At 47.3% G+C, this 17,651-nt stretch overlaps 1 protein-coding gene across 5 annotated transcripts in view; it reads right to left on the minus strand.

Annotated features, from left to right (window-relative positions):
• Positions 1-12,145: 12,145 nt before the first annotated feature.
• Positions 12,146-17,651, minus strand: part of CHD2 (chromodomain helicase DNA binding protein 2) — a 103,960-nt gene continuing 98,454 nt past the window's right edge. For all 5 annotated transcript variants that reach the window (XM_080914901.1, XM_080914902.1, XM_080914904.1 and 2 more), the window contains one exon: positions 12,146-13,240. In XM_080914901.1, coding sequence (XP_080771027.1) covers positions 12,907-13,240 — 334 coding nt within the window. In that variant the 3' untranslated portion in view covers positions 12,146-12,906. The remainder of the gene's footprint in view (positions 13,241-17,651) is intronic.

Genomic DNA, 17,651 nt, shown 5'->3' on the forward strand with positions numbered 1-17,651 from the left:
CAAACAGATTAAGAACTGTATGACATGCACACGCCCACAGCATGCCCTGGACAGATTAAGAACTGTATGACATGCACACACCCACAGCATGCCCTGGACAGATTAAGAACTGTATGACATGCACACACCCACAGCACGCCCTGGTCAGATTAAGAACTGTATAAAATGCACACACCCACAGCACGCCCTGGTCAGATTAAGAACTGTATGACATGCACACACCCACAGCACGCCCTGGACAGATTAAGAACTGTATGAGATGCACACACCCACAGCACGCCCTGGCAAGGGCAGAGCCAAGACATATACCTTGGTCTGCTTTGCTCCCGATGCTATTTCTGGTCCCAAATGCCTTAAGGCCAGAAAGCACAAGCCAAGTTGAAGTCTCAGGTAAGTGACCTTGGACAAGTCATTTAGCCCTCTGAGCCTCCCCAAACCCCCCCCCCCCGCATTCACTTTGTCTGTTCTTCATAGGGGAAGGGTCCACACAGCCTGGGGAGAAGACGTGAGGGAAGGTCAGCCAGAAGAGAAATCCAGAGAGCATTTAGGCCCACCCCACATGCAACCTCAGTACCAGATGTGAGGAGAGAATGTTCAAGAGACTTGCTTTAAAAAAAAACAAACAAAGCCAGAAGCTCCTAAAGAAAGCCTGGTGGGCAGATCTGGGAGGAAGGAGCTCAATACACCCACTCTTTTGCATTATCAGTACCCAAGGGCCTCACCCCCAGTGTCCAGTTAGGTGGCAAGGCCATTGGCATGTGCCACACACAGAACAGATTGTGGAAAAGCCAGGCACAGGGGAAAAGCCCTTCGTTCCCCATCTGATGAAAGTGCTATATGACACTTGCCAAAAAAATACTTCAGGCTTAGAATTTTTTCAGGCCCCTAGGCTTAACCCACAAGAATTCTTTCCTAAATACCACACCACTCATTGCCCTCACGAACAGGGGAGTTTACATCTCAAGTGTACAGGCCCAACACCTAAGTCGAGTGCTCGGTCTTTACTGGGCATGGTAGTTGGTCTGTCTGTCTGGGCCAGAGGCCAGTCAGCTTTTCTACACAAGAGCTTTAGCATAGCCCGTGAAGTACCCTCTCTGGCCCCACCCCAAACTGCCTCTTGCTAGAACCCAGGTGGGGTGCATTGGGTATGTAGCTTAGCGTCAGGGCCCTTGCCTATGGTGTGAGTGATCTTAGGCTCCTAGATTGTGCTCCCAAGGAAAATGCTTTGTTGGGTTTTTTTGTTGTTGTTGTTGTTTTTGGTTTTTTTTTTTTTTTTTTTTGGAAAAGAATTCTTAGGGTTCTCATTTAACAAGCCAGAGTTTGTAAGGATTAAAAAAAAAAAAGCTGATAAGCGAAATCTGATCGCCAGCCTGGTGGGTAAATTTGGAGGGAAATACTATCTGAACACTGGCAGAGGCCCAGGAGAGCCAGACAGCACTGGAACCTACCTCTCATGCCCAAGCATGGCTCCAGCAGCGCATGAGAGCTAGGGCAGCAGGCTGACTTAGCGTCAGAGCTGCACTCTGCCTGTTGCTAGCTGTGTGGTCTCCCTTGGATTTTTTGAGCCTTAGATTTCTGATCTGTAAAATGGAATTACACATAGCCACCTCCAAGCGTCTGGTGGAAATCTAATGAGCTAATTCCTGGCACAGATGCGCAGAAGCCCAATGACAAGAGAACCCCCCAGAAGAGGTCCCTGTGGTACTGCACTTACTTACTTACTGATGTTAATAGGAACTCACTCACTGATGAGTCCCCCGTCTGTGGGGACAAGTCCTGTATTCTTGCTGGGGAGACAAACCAATAATTAATACATACATAATCTAATGACCCATGTGGCAGACCTCCAGGAAGAAAGGCAGGTTCATTCTGAGTGGCCTCCTAACTAAGGAAGGACGAGAAGAGACACTCCTCTCTGGAAGGGTAAAAGGCATGTCTGACTAACTCACCACATGAATTTCCAGAGCAAGGCTTGTCAGGCTGGAGGGAGCATTCTCCAAAGAGCGGAGAATGTTGCAGGCTGGGAGCAACAGAGCCTAGAGGGAGATCTCAAGGGAATTCGGGGAGCCAGTGTGACCCCAGGCCAGGGGAAGACTACACAGCAGCTAAAGCATAGCAGACCTCTTGGGCTGGCCAAAAAATGATATAGGTCTTCCCTCCTCCCCTCCCTCCCTCTCTTCTTCCCTTCTTCACTCCCTCCCCCTCTCTCTCTGAAACAGGATCTCATGCGGTCCTGATTGCCTCAGTTACATACATACATACATACATACATACATACATACATACATACATATGACCTGAGGTGGAATTACAGATGGGGTACTGGCTATGGAACTTGGCCTAGCATATACTCAGCAAGCATTTAGCCAACTGAGCTACTTTCTCAGCCTTACCTGATGCCCCCCAACCCGATTCCAAATGGAGCCTTGCAGGCCCTCACTGGGGAAAGGCAAAGCCATTGCTACCCCACAAGGCCAGACCGAGGCAGTGGCCGAAGTGGAGAGATGTGTGAAATGAAGACTTTGTGTTTGACATGCAGGGTGGGTTGGCTGAGCTTAGAGCGGGAAGAGGGACTGTCACCGGGTGTGGCTTTGAAGCACCTGGGTAGACTGGCAGGAGGATCTCTGGGGAGCAGGTCTGGGACATGTCAGAAGACACACCCAGTTTCATTGTTTTAAATTCATGGTGTGTGTGTGTGTGTGTGTGTGTGTGTGTATATGCATGTGTATGGCAGACAGACAGATAGACGCACACACAGAGGTGGGAGGGAAAGAGGGGGAGGGAGAGAATGAGCAACTTCCCCTTCCACTGTGCAGGTGCCCCGGGATTGAACTCACGCTGTCAGGCTTGGTGGCAAGCCTCTTTGCTAAGCTGAGCCATCTCACTGGGCCTGAACTTTCTCGTTTGCTCACAACAGAAAATGTTGAAGGCAAACTGTGCTCGTAGACTAAACTTCCAAAATCAAAGGAGGTGTGCTGCTGGGAGTGGACAGACCAGCCTCTTGCTCAGCTGTGGTGGACGGGAAGCCCGATGGAGCCACTGTGGCTCACAGAGAGGGCTGAAGACTCCAAAGGCCATGTTTCAGCAGAAAGGCTTGGGGCCCGTGCTCAGGCAACCTCTGGACAGGTGCTTGAGAAAAAATGGCAGGTGGTTCACTAAAGTTGGACTTATGCTAGCAAATTCTAAGCTGTGTGGGATGGGCAAAGACCAACATTTAAAGAAGAAAGTGCAAACACACTCTATGGAAACGCTGGAGAAGTATCAGCCAGTTAGCACAGATAGGGCCTTGCCACCTGCTCTTGGGGTGACTAGACCCTGCAGTGAAGATGGGAATCTACTGCAGTGGTGTCTAGGAAGACCGACACTGGGAATATGTTCAAGAGAATGTAGGGAGGAAACACAAGGCTAACTCACACACACACACCATTCCATGACACCACCAAGTCCTGCCATTCCCCTGGGTTCCACAGGGCCTCAGTCTACAGCTAGATGCTCAAGGCAGGCACCCTACTTCCTTCACTCTCCTTCCCCACAGGCTAATAATCTTTTAGGTGCAGTCCAGAGAGCCAATCTCTTTGGTCTAATTGGTTGACAACCTCTTAAAACACCAGAAGCAGCTTGGCGTTTTAACCAGGGTCCGTGGGAAGAGTCCCACTCCAGTTCTCTAATCTGGGGGGTCTAAGACCCTTCATTCCCACAGAAAACCATGACCTAATTCTACTGAGCCAAAGAAAGCACTCACCAGCTCTCCCTCACAAACCTCATCATCCCACTGGGCTTTTTAGAATGGCAACTCTGGCCATTGTCTTCTTCCCTTCCTCCGATCAAATGACAGTGAATGGACCAGCAGAATGGACCTTATAGAGTGCTATAGGCAGCCATGTGTGAGCCTGGCTGTAGAGTATGTCAGCGTGGCTGTGGTGGTGGCAGGTGTGTTTCTGGAGTCAATCAAGACTCCAGCCAGCCCAATTCCTAAAGTCAAGGTAAGCAGACTGACCATTGTTACCCTGCCCTCACTAATCTCTTTCCTACAGGGATTGGAGTCCTTCTCTGAGCCTTTAGAAACATCAACATGTCTGCGATGGTTTGCATATGCTTGGCCCAGGGAGTGGCAAGATTAGAAGTTGTGGCTCTGTAGAAGTAGGCATGTCACTGTGGATGTGAGTTTTACATCCTTCATCATTACTGCCTGGGATTCTGCTAGCATCCTTCAGATGAAGATATAGAGTTCTCAGATCTGCCTACATCATGTTTGCCTAGATGCTGCCATGTTCCTTTCTTGATGATAATGGACTGAGTCTCTGATCCTGGAAGCCAACCCCAATAAAATGTTGTCCTTATAAGAGTTGGCTTGGTCACGGTGTCTGTTCACAACAGTAAAACCCTAACTAAGACAATGTCCCAACAAAAAAAATCTGCTAAGGAAGAACTAAGATACTCAGAAACTATTAGGAAATTGGACTTATGAAAACAGGAAAAAATGTTGCAGAAGGAGGAGGTTGTGACCATTTAGCAGCTAGAGGAGTTGGCTCAGGGTGAGATAACTCACCAAGAGTCTGGGGCCAGAGGAATCACTCAGTACTGAGGACATGCATTCCTCCTGCCAAGTACCAGAGTACAGGTCCCAGCACCATGTCAAGCAGTTCCCCATCATCCTTAACTCCGGCTCTAGGGGATCCAACATCCTCTTCTGACTTCCATGGCTACCTGCACTCACACGCACACACCTCCACACAGAGACATCACCTCTCCCCTACCACCCACCCACTTACAAAGAATTACGAATGACCAAATACAGTAGTTTGTGCAAGAAAACTTCTGGGCAGAGCCTAGCTGAACCGCATTGTTCATGGACTCCATGCTAGGGGTGTGTGTTGGGGGGAGGGTTGTTGTGGGGTGGTGAGTAACAATTACTTCCAGTCTCAGTTGTATCAGCCACGAGGAAACACTTCTATTGCCAGGTTGTTTTGGAAACTCACTGGAGTGTGCATGGAGACCACTCTTCCTTGCAGATGACCATTTCCAGACAGGTACAGCATTGACCCAGCTCCACCTGGCCCACAACAAGCTCTAGCACACACATCATTGACAAACGGAAACCATGTCCTATGTTGGAACTGCCCTTGAGCCCTGACCAATCTAACACCCACCCCAGAAAGCAGTGATTTTTGTTCCAGTTTTCCTCCTGATGAAAAGTAGGTCAAGGTCAAGGGAAGTCACCTAACTTCTGACGGTTACACAAAGGTTCTGAAAGACGGAACCCACCCCCCCTCATCACTTCAGTGCACCTATCCAGTGTCCTCTTCCCAAGGCCACAGTCTCAGGAGTCCCCAACAGGGGTGGTGTCCACTTAGGGCTCTAGCTTGGGGTGAGCAGAGAGAGGAGTCCGCCAAACACACACACCTACAGGCTAGGTGGACAGAGAGACTCCAGACACGAGCTCAGAAGAGGCTCAGCTGGAAGGGAAAGCTGGGTTGAGACAGTGGCTACCAGGTCTAAAGTCTGAGAGATGTGAGATCTGTGCTGGCTGCTCTTCCATGAACTCAACACAGACTAGAGTTATCACAGAAGAGGGAGCCTCAGATGAGAAAATGCCTACGTAAGATATGTCTGTAAGACATTTTATTCATTAGTGACAGGGAAGGGCCCAGCCCATTGAGGGTGGTCCTATCCCTGGACTCTCTAAAACAGTAAGCTGAGCAAGCCATGGAAAGCAAGCCAGTAAAGCAACATCCTATCTCCAGCCCCATCGGCTCCTGCCTCCAGGTTCCTGCTTTGAGTTCCTGTCCTAACTTCCTTCTATGTGGGAGTGTAAGCAAAATAAACCCTTTCCTTCCCAACTTGCTTTTTTGGTCCTGGCGTCTCACCACAGCAATAGAGGCCCTAAGACCAGGTCCAAGGAGGGGTATGCCAGTATGCTGGTGGATTATCAGTTGGCTTGCCATCATCCAGGGGCAGCGAGTCAGTTTTCTGAGTTGGGAACCAGTATTTTAACAAAGCTGACTGGATCTAGCTTCCAGTGTGATCCCCATTTCCCATATGCATGGACCCTGGAGATACACCCCGGTGGCGTCATAATAGCTAAATTTCATGCTCAATTGCCAAAGACCACCAGTATCAATTTGTCACTGTGGGGCCCTGTCCAGCCTTTCCAAGGCTTGAGGTTCTTGAAGCCTAAGCAGGTTTCTTCAGAGGGTTTGGTAAGCAAGACCATGGGTGTCTGACTGGGGCCTGAGCTACCAAGAACTAGGTCTACAAGACAGAACTCGCTTCCCCAGGGAAGGGAAGGGCACCCCCAAACTGCCTCCTTGAGCGTACACACCCATCCCTTTGCTAGTCCCTAACGGAAAGTATAGAGAGGCACTACGTTGGCACAACGCAACACTGAGAGTCCTTCCTGGTTCTTCTCCGTACAGACGATTGGAAGCTACCCACGTGGCTGGCCATGGTGTAGAATTGGCGGGACATTCACATATCCTGCAAATATTTAATGAGATCGTAACTCTGAACACTGGACTCCGTGTTGGAGAATCAGCAAGCCTTCAGAATGGATGTAGGTGTCTGCCTATTGAGTGACCTCTAGTGGCGAGAGACTGGCAACAGCGAATTCCCGGGACTCGCCGGAGGTCAATTGCACCTTCCCCATGAGCCCCGTTCTATCTCTTGATGTCCTCTGCTAACCCCGGATGCTAGCCAGGATGATGTCCTCGCAGGGCAGCTAGGAGAAGCCAGTGCGAGGCCTGAGAGACCCGGAGGAAGCTGTCAAAGGCGAAGGAGACACAAACCGGATGGGCATGCGGGTCTTGATAACATTTCCCTCCTCAACTAAACTATAGGCAGGCTCCCCTGAGCTTTTCAACTATTCAAAAGTTCCACTGAACTTCTCTATGGAGAGCCTCACTGTACTGTCTAGATTTAGTAACGATCCTTCTGAACTTCACTAGAATTCCTCCATCCACCGTATCTGGTCAGACATGGAGCCCAAGAAAGCACCTCAGAGGAAACCGCGGCCTCAGAGATCCCTCGCGCTGCCACAGACTTGAGATCCCTGAGCAGAGGCTGAAGAAGATAGGGAGGCTTCTTTCGCAAAGCATTTAGCTGTTCTCAGTCCTCTCTCGTGCCTCCTGCAGGAACAAGGTGGATCCAGTCTTCTGGACCCTGGTGTCAAAAATAGATCTAAATACACGTTGAAAGAACCAGAGCTTCTTGGGGAGCCTGTGGGTTATCTACGGTTAGGCTGGAGTCTGTGTGCATCTGCTGCCCTCTAGAGGACAGTCCTAGAATGACACTTACTCTGGGATAGCATGGGAGGTGCGCTAGTTTTCTGTCAGAGTCATCTGGGAAGTGGAAACCTTAATTAAGAAAATGCCTCCATCAGATTAGTTTATAGGCAAGTCTGTGGGGGTATCTTCTTGATTAATGATGGATGTGGAAGGGCCAAGCCCACTGAGGGTGGTACCACCAGTGCTGAGCTTGCCTCGAAGGGCAGGTGAGTAAACGCCATTCCTCTGGCCTCTGTTTCTGTTGCTGCCTCAAATTCCCACCCTGACTCCTCTTCACGGTGGAAGGGCTAAACTGAGACAAACCCTTTTACTCCCCAAGTTGCTTTTGGTCATCGAAGTGGAAACTTGAGGGTTCTCTGGAAAGCCAGATGGATGATGTTTTTGCTGGGGCAACATGTGAAGGAACATTTCGTCAAAGTGGGTGCAGGTCCGTGAAAGGCTAAGACAGCACTGTGAGGCAGACACAGGAGAGAGGATGGTCTGCTAAAGCAAGCATGTGAAAGGACATGTGATGGAGGATTCTTTGTTTACAGCATGCATGTATTTGTCTGCCTTACAGTGTGTAGTTGAGCTGCATTTGTTGGGACACCATAGAGAGAAACACACCAAAAAAATTGTGCTGGTGCCCTGCAGTTTGCTGCTGCTTCCCAGGGCTCGGGATGATCGGATGCACGTGCTGAGGCACATGGAGGACACGTGACATTTGGACGGTTTAAACAGGACTCCACGAGTGATGGAGAGAGCTCGGCTTGTGGATACAGCTAGCTGTGCACCGCTTGTGGGTCTCTGTGGATCAGTCTTCACTGATCTCTTCCCTGAGAGGCAGAGCTGAGAACTTCTGGTGTTCCTCCAAGTCCCTCCCGCTGACTCAAGCTGAGGCTGAGGCCTGGCTGTCTCTGCTAGGTCGTGTCACCGCTGTGGATGACCTGACTCTGCTGAACTGGGCTGCTGGTGCATCTGTGAGGTGTCTGTGAGTGGATTGAGCTGCTGCTGACCTGTGAACTAAACTGCTGATTTCCAGACAACACAGATGGGAGTTGCTCCGAAGAAGCTTTCTAAACAGGTCCCCCCTCCTGCCCCCATCCCATATCCTTTCTTTTTTACTGCCTCTGGTGGGTGGTGGGCAACAAGGAAGGTTAAAGAGTTTAAGAGCCATCATTACATATAGGATTTCGAAAAAAAAAAAAAAAATTAAAGTTGCAGGTCATTGTGTTTATCTCTGAAATAGAAAGCAAACACGGACAGGTTTGCAGGAGTGGTCTCCCATCCTCTCGACACTGACCAGGCAAGCACATATTATGTATGCTACAGGGTCTTCGTAACTGCTACCTGTTAGCTCTTGGTGGTAACAGACACACATCTTGTAAAGCGGAGAAGAGGGGAGGCGAGCCCTCTGCTTGAGGTGGACAACCAGCACCTTACTTATTTTCTCCCGTAGGTGGCATCTTTGTCTGCTTAGAGTTTGCTTGTCTAGAATACCCTGTACTTAGCAAGAATTCCAGAAAGGCAGAGAGCTCATGGGAACAAACCATGCTTGCTCATGCTGAGGCATGGCTGTTTACTCTGGACACATTGCAGGTGAAGATTTTTGTTCCCATCACCTGAGGGACAGTCTCACCAGCAGGACCCGAGCAGGGCTCCACTATGATCAGGGGCATAAAGGTTTTAGCTGGTTCAGTCACATCCATAGCCTACTCCACAAAACAACCATGCAAGCCAACAGGCAGTATGGACCAGAGGGTTGGGCCCTGAAGTATGTTGGACAGGGACAGTGCGGCTAATTGAGCAGGGTTTGTGGTGTTCGACAAACACTGAGTCCCCACCAGGGAGGGTTTGGGAGCTGAGGGTCCCAGGCCGGCAGCTTCCATGAAAAGGCAGGCATCTTGGCAGCAGTGGGCTTGGAAGCCTGGTCATTGTTGTAAATCGTAACATATTATCCGACACTTGTCCATAAAAGCTCCTGGATAAGGAGCCAGGAGGAGTCCCAGCAGCTGCCCTCTTCCTGCTGAGTGGACACATTGGTTTGCCTGGCACTGAGAATCGGAAGGATCATAAAGATTTGAGTTTGGTTTCAAGAACACTTATGTACAAGTTTAAAAAACTCTGGGCTTGGGAGATCCCCCTAAACTCCATTCCAGGAGGACTTTCTCCACAGGACACCTTTTCTCTGTCTAGGCCTGCCTCTGTGTCACTGTTTCCATAAGAAAAGCATTTTCCCCACCTAAGAATATATAACCCAGGGCTGGGGAGATACTGCTCTTCCAGAGGAACCAGGTTCAATTCCCAACACCCACAAAGCAGCTCACAATTGTCTATAATTCCAAGATCTGACACCCTGACACTACATACTACATGCAGGCAAAACACCAGTGCACATAAATTAAATAAATCACTTTAAAAAGAGAAGGAAGGAAGGAAGGAAAAATGTGAATATATAACCCAACTGCTAACTACACTAAAGCTGTAGGCCGGGTGTCTTTTCTTCTTTCTAGACAGAGGTAGATATTTAAGGCAGGCCTTCCCAGACCCCCAGGGAAGATCAGCTCAGCCCTTCATGACTTTAATGGCTCCATGCCACTCCCTGAAGTACACAGCTGTGGTCTGTGGCCCAAAGCTGTTCAGAGACAGAAAACTATTTAGAACCAACAAGTCACCATGGATGAAGCGGTCAGTCAGCCTGGATGCAGGGCTTGCAGCCAGGAAAGGAGACTGAACCAGAATGTAATGTAACTGGTTAGCCCAATTCTAGAAATCCTTAGTAACACTTTTTAATATACAAGAATCAAAAGTACAGCAGTTTTACAATGTAGGAAAATTTAATACATACTATATAAACAACATTATTTACATCAGAAATCACCAGGACAGTGGCATTTTTCACAAATATAAATTAATTACTGTTTAGTCAACAGGTTTCAAAAGTCCACAAGTTTACAAGAAAAACCATCTGTCCCCAAATGGGTAGGGCACAGATGGACTAAAGCAGCCTGGGCCCTTGGCATGGCTCTCTTCGCCCAGCACAGCTGGCCTCAGCTAAAAGACCACAGGTGCTGGGCCTGGACCACAGCTCCTGCTGACAAGTGGGTTTTGGTCTGTAGGATTTCAGTGTTGCTGGAGTGAACACTTAAGTGAGTCACTTTTGCTCTGCAAAGCCTGATGCAACTGTCAGACACACCAGGTCAGAACATCAGCAGCACAGTGAGAAATGTTTGCGCTCCCTTTGTGGGGCTTAAGGAATGACTACACAGAGTATAAGGAAGAAACAGCAGACAGGGCTCCTGCAGGCTGGCCAAGTCTCAGAGGACACAGTGGTCAGCGGAGGCTTCATCTTCCTCCAACGCCAGGCTCCACAGAACTGCACTGACAGCCTCTCACCTGTGCAAACTTCTGCCATAAGCATGTGATGCACACACTGGATTAAAGACGAATGCGTCCTCTCTCCCAACCCTCTTCAAATACATCCCATCACCTACAGCAGATGTTTGACGGGAGACACTGTAATCTTAGAGTCAATGGAACACTGATCCGGCCGCATGGCCCTTTGCTTTTTTATGGCACTATACCCTCAAAGTCCCGAATGTGAACAAAAGGAAATTCCTTTTTCCCTCATGATAAGACAGGCGTCTTTGAGAATAATTTGTAACTTCTACCGACAAGTTGGAGACAAGACCTAGGTGAGTATGGAAAGGCAGGGCCTCCGCCTTCCGCGGGCACCTCCTGTGCGTGCTGCACTCCCAGCACCCAAGAGCCCAGCAAACCGAACACAGACAGCGTCAGCGGAATCAGCAACTCCATCTACACCCGCTTCTCACTCTGCGGCCAAACCTTTCGGTCGTGACTGAGAAGTCTCGGCAAGTCACCAGGCAGCAGGCTCTGGCCGGGGACTGTCATGCAGTGAGTGGGCTATGCTGCAAGTCACACATGCACATAAGGTGAAGGACCCAGTGCCACGAGGAGCCCAGAAGGTGATGGTCTACCGAGCACTAGCTGCAGGGACTGACTCAGTGCCGGCCAGGCCCGTGGTGCTCTAAAAAGCAGCAAAAGCAATGGCCCACCACAGCCATGCATGGCCAGATGCTCACTCAAGGACACAACTCATGCTTGTCTTGGGGAAGTCATTAATGATACTGTGTGGGATGACCACCCCACCAAGAGTGTTCAGGGAGCCAAACCCTGCATGTGTCCAAATGAGACCTTCCATGTTCAAGTCAGTTTTCCTGTCTCCATCTAGAAAGGCTTTGGAAACTTTAACAATACTGGCAAGCTATACTGAAAGTGAGTAAAACCCAAGGCCCAGCCCAGTATCCATACACTGAGAAGAGCCATTCAATGATACAACCCATCAGACCCACAACCCAACCTAACCTAACCCGACGCTGACCAGCCTCCTGCCAACTTAACAGCTTGGCTACCTCATCACAAATGCTTATGATCTGGGGGGAATTTAACTTAGGTTTAAACTCTATAGATCTTACAGTAACAAGGTTTGGTTCTACTGAGTTCCAACTTGTAATGGAAATGTAGTTTTCACCTGACCATATCTTAACTGTCCAGATGTTTGGGTATGTGCAGCCTGACCCTTCGAGCTATGTAAAGAAACCAAGATGCAGCTACAACTTGCTGACCCACTCCAATACTGACAACTCCCTGCTTGCTGGCAGTGTCAACGAACCCTGCCCCCATCTATGTACAGCCCACATCTGGGCTCACCAGCAGGCATCTCATCAGCAGGCCACCTCCACTTCCATCTCCAGGACCTGACTCTCCTCATCACAGGAATCAGAAACCCACCAGGGATTCCCATTTTCCTGCTTATACTACCCCTCCCCCAGCTCCACCCCTACACCCACTTAGCCCACTCCCCAAACACATAAGCAAACCCCACGCTGGCATCAGCAATGCCCAAGTCACAGTACTCTATCTAGAGTCAACCAGAGGGAGCCAACCTTCCCTGACAATGAGGGAGAACGAACAATATCCAGAAGACCAAACCTTGGAAATGTACAAAGACAGTGGGGGGCGGGGAATTAGTGTTGGCAGGGAGGAGGCCATGGTGGCGGTCATTTCCCTGTCTCTTTATCCCCACCTACTTCACATAATGAGACCAAGTGCATCATTTCTCCCAAGAACACATCTAAGGGGTATACCTGCTCCCCTTTCAAGTCTTGCAGTGTGAAATCCACCCTGTGACCCCACTTCCCATGAGCAGCGTCCCTGTGTCATGGTGAACCAATCACACACTGTCCAGCAGGTTCTTGCCCTGATTACTCATGCTGAATATAACATTCATTGACTCTCAAGATCCCAGATTCATTCACAGAAGAAGCAGCCCAATGAAGCTGGTACATGAAGTCATCTCCTCCTAGCACCCATGGAGGTGGGAGGCCATGATAGGCTAGGATGGGATTGGGATGCCAAAGTGCAGGAGTGGAGACCAAACCAAAGCAGCAGACAAAAGCCTCCAACTCCTTCAAGTGCTCCTTCAGCTGCCAAGTCGGTGGATTCAGCAGCAGCGTATCCAGAAACTCCACTCACCAGCCTGACCACTGGCCACAGCTGGATCAGACCAAAACGCCCAAGTGCTTGATGACTCCTGTGCTCTCTCCCCTTTAGGAGCTGTCCTTTATGTTTTCCGAACATTCCAGTTATAATCTGGGTTGTTTTTCTGTTCTAGTGATCTCTCCAAAGGAGACCTGTGATCCAAGGGTGACTTGGGATCATGGGGAGATTTCTGGGAAGGGGGTGAGCGAGGGTCTGAGAGCGCAGTGTGCAATGAAGGCATGGGCTGTTTATATTCTCCCAACTTGTCTGTGTGGAAAGAGCGGTAATGATCTGAGGGTCCCTGGCCATGGTAACCCATGGTGGGTCTGTGGTCAGACATTCGTCGGAAATCCTGCTGGTGGTAATTCTGGGGCCTAAAGTCATCTGACCTCCTCCGCTTGGACTCATGATGGTGCCTGAAAGAGAGATGCAAAGATCAGCTGAAAGACAAAGTCAGATTCCTAATGCTTCTCCATCTTCTGCTCCTTCTTCCTCATATACACACGGACCCAGGTGTTTCCCACATATTAGTGAAAGGCACCCTATAATGACAGACAGGTTTCAAAGCTGCAGTAACGTATGACCACTCTTGGACAATCACTGACAGCTTTGGAATCTCACTCTCCCTTCAACAGAACACAACTATAATATTTTCACTTTTCTTTACCATGCTCAAGAGAAAAAGATGTGTATTTAAAAAACTAGTTGTAAATTATTAACAGCAATAAAACCCAGAATCAACCTAGATATTCAACACTAAGGTTGCCTAAAATTATTGTACAAACTTGCTTACCCCACCAGGGAGTCTCTATAACACATGAGGTAGGCTACCTACACACTGAAAGACTCCCATCATACAGTAGGTAGCTCAAACCAGGCAGCTGCCTCCTGGGACTTCCACCTTCTCTTGGCCTCTTTCTCTCCAAATTCATTAGCTCCCACGCCATTCCCCATTAGGGACACTCCCATCACCACATGTGACCCAGAGTCCTACCAGCTACCTGAATGGGACCCTCCAATTGTCCAACCTGGCTTTAGACCCACAAGCAGTCTACGCTGGCAGAGAAGACTTGTTCCAAGCTCCTGACCACAACTGAAGGTACCATGGCCATAGCAGACAAACAAAAAAGCTTAAAATTGGGGGCTATAGCATCAAACACCAAATGAAGACAGGATGCTTCCCTCCCAACACAGCTTGAGTCCTGAGAAATGTAAACCCCTCTTCTAAAAGAAGGTGACTTGAATAACAACAACAAAGGACAACCAAAACCAACTCCAGATGTGCAACCCTCAAACATCTACAAAACACACACACACAAATAAGCAACATGTCTCCAACAATAGAAATCTACAGCTGTTCAAAATGACCTGGAAGAACTTCCAAAAAATTTAAGAGAATTTCACTGTGGGCAAACAACTCAAAAGACAAAGATGAATGAAATGAGAAAATCATCCAAAACATTAAAAAAAAAAAAAAAAAAAAATCTTTGATTTGTTGATGGAAGCCCAAACTGAAATGATACTAGAAGTGAAAACCTCAATAAGCCAATTAAAACCCTCAGTGGAAAACCATGGCAACAGAAATGATCAGGTTAAAAACAGAGTTGGATGGAAGACAGAGCAGAGAAACTGGATTGGATTACTTGATAAAGGTCATTGAAAAAGTTATAGAAGAAATTATAGAACATGGGAGAAGTCTGGGATACCATTAAAAGACCAAAAGATGATAGAGAATACCAAGTGAAGGAATCAAGAATATTTTTAATAAACTCAAAGAAAACGATTTCCCAAACCTAGGGGGGAAAAAGAAAGCTCACCCAGATGATAGAGAATACCAAGTGAAGGAATCAAGAATATCTTTAATAAACTCAAAGAAAACGATTCCCCAAACCTAGGGGGGGAAAAAAAGCTCACCCAGGAGTAGGAGACCTAAACCATCCCAAACAAGACTAGAAAAAAAAAAAAAAATCTTCATGACATATTATAATTAAAACATTCAAAATATAGAAATAAAAGATATTTAAAGAAAGTAAAAAAGAAAATCCAAGTTGCCTGTAAAGAAAGGCCAATGAGAAAACACTGAATTGCAATAGAATAATACTGCCAGAAATCTTTATAGCAGAAGGGCCTGGAAAGATGTCCTCCAAGTCCTAAAAGATCACACTATACCCAGCAAAACTATCTCATAAACTAAAGCAGAGGGGCTAGAGAGATGCTCAGTGGTTAAGAGCACGTGTTGCTCTTCTAGAGGACCCAGGTCAGTCAAGAGGCTCACAACTATATATAAACCCACTTCCAGGAGGATCTGATGCTTCTGGATTCCTTGAGCACCTGCACTCATGTGTGCATATACTCACATGTGAACAGACATAATACCTACACATAAATAAAAGTAAAAACAAATTTAAAAAATTAAATTAAAATTTTATGATAAAACAGACTAAAGCAGTGGTTCTCAACCTTCCTAATGCTGTGACCCTTTAATATAGTTCTTCATATTGTGGTGACCTCCACCCATAAAATTATTTTTGTACTGTTTATGAATTTTAATTACTTTCTACTATTATGAATTGTTAAATATCTGTGTTTTCTATTGCTCTTAGGTGACCCCTGTGAAAATGTTATTCAACCCCCAAAGGGAATGTGAGCCACAGGTTGAGAAAACCCCAGACTAAAGGAATTGTGACAAAGTAAGCTCTACAGAGGATATCAGAAAGAACATATCAATCTGAAAAGGAAGAGTATGTGTATGTGTGTGTACTTATGCACACAGGAGTGTACTGTTGTCCACAGGGCATTAATAAATTACTAGGCATGGGAAGTACGAAGAGATTATAAGAGATTATGAAACATTACGAGATGAGCTAATCAGACTGAAACTGACAGAAATGACATGGTGAGCAGACGAGGACACTGGAATCATCTGGCAAATGCAGTCAGTCAGCACACTGCCACTTCAAGCAGAATAGCACTAAGAGCAATTTGAGTTTCCAAAGGAGAAAATGGAAAATGGCAGTATTATTTGGAAAATACCAAGTTTATAGGTATAATAGATAACCCTACATATCCAAAGAGCTGAGTGATTCCTGAGTGTGAGAAATACAAAGAAAAGGAAGTCAGGGCTTCGGTGTGCTGAGTGGAGAAGTACTTGCTCAAGTGCACTCAAGCCTGGGCTTAATCTCTGTATTACATAAGAAGGGAAGGAGCAGGGGTGCAGACAGGCACAGTGCACAATACATAACACAACCAGAGATGAAACAGTGACAGTGTATAAGGAGGAAAAAGAGAAGACAGACAGACCTTTCTGTCACAAGGCATTCAGACAATGGAGGAGCATCTCAAAGTACTGAAACTGGTAATCAAAAACTATATCCAGCAAAAATACCCTTCAAAATAAACACCCCTCACAGTACAGCCCTAGTGAACAGAAGGAAAAGACAAAAGAACAGACCAGGCAGAAATGCAGACCCGTACAGGAGCCAGACAAGGTGACGGGAGAGCAGGAGGTAACGAGTGTGCAGGCTCGTTCATGAGGTGGCTAATACAGGCCACAGCTATGCATTTAAATGCAGATCTCTCAAAACAACAGCAGGACACAGAAATGCTATATAAATCATGCCCCACTTTAAAGTCTCGGTGCAGTCTAAACACAAAGCATAACATCAGCCCAAGGGAAGTCCTGCTATGCAGTTCAATTAATAGCCAGACACTGAATGAATGTCTGGTAAAACTATGGTGTTTCTCTTACAATGGCCAGCCAACTCACAATTTGAAACTGGCTTGTCACCTGACTAATGGCACTGAATGGTTGTAGAAACGGTACAACTTCAAAAGCTTACTTAAACTACTGGATCCAGGTAGACAAGGACCACAGACTGGTAGCCACCTCATGTGCCATGTTATGAATTAGTACTGCTGACTCTGTATCATGTGTGTATTCACATGTGTAGGTATTGTGGGGAACACATGATTCAGGTGTGTAAGGTAGATGAACGTGAAGGCCAGAAGTTAGCCTCAGCTAACATACCTAAGGCACCATGCACCTTCTAAGGAAATGTGACCTTGGGCTGGAGAGGTGGCTCAGCCACTAAAGACTGGGCTCATGGCAAAAACATAAGAAATATCAGCATACTAATTCATTCATGTACTAATTCGGTGTGCACATATATGCCAGCATATGTATGATAGTACACAAGGTGACTCAAACTCAGAAAGACAAGAATCAATATTCTCCCTCATTCGTGGATACTGCCCCGTAACGTATACATGTAGTCAGATTTAAGGACAGGGAAACTATGAATCTAGAAAGGAAACCAAGAGGAGATCTATTATGTGAGGAGAAAGTACGGTGGCACAAGGCTTCAAGGATACATAGGATATGAAAGCGGAAAGGAATCTGGCAGGGAGTCATGGGGAGAGCAGGGCCAGCAGGAGAGTGGGAGAGATGGAAGGCTGGGGAAAGAAATCAACTTTGTCCAAAAATGCCAGAGTGATGTTAAACACATTACATGCCGATTTTAAAATACAATAAAAACACAAAAGGGTTCCAGGAGAGCACTGTCATTTTTTTCCAGAGATGCTTGAGACACTCCTAAGCTGCCCAGGCCATAAATAACACCACACCCCAATGCATTCAGCAAGCACACGAGAGCTCACTCGGTCACAGCCAAAGGCATCGAAGGAGAAAGGAGGCCTGCGGGAAGGGGGCTGCAATAGGCAGAGAGGGAAGAAAGGGTAATGTGGTGAAATTACCAAAAACGTATTCTGTGCATGTATAAAGCTCTTTGAGAACAAAGTGACACTTCTTAAAAAGGGGAGAGGGACTGG

This window comes from Micromys minutus (assembly GCF_963924665.1).
Source record: "Micromys minutus genome assembly, chromosome: 3".
In the NCBI taxonomy this organism is placed as follows: domain Eukaryota; kingdom Metazoa; phylum Chordata; class Mammalia; order Rodentia; family Muridae; genus Micromys; species Micromys minutus.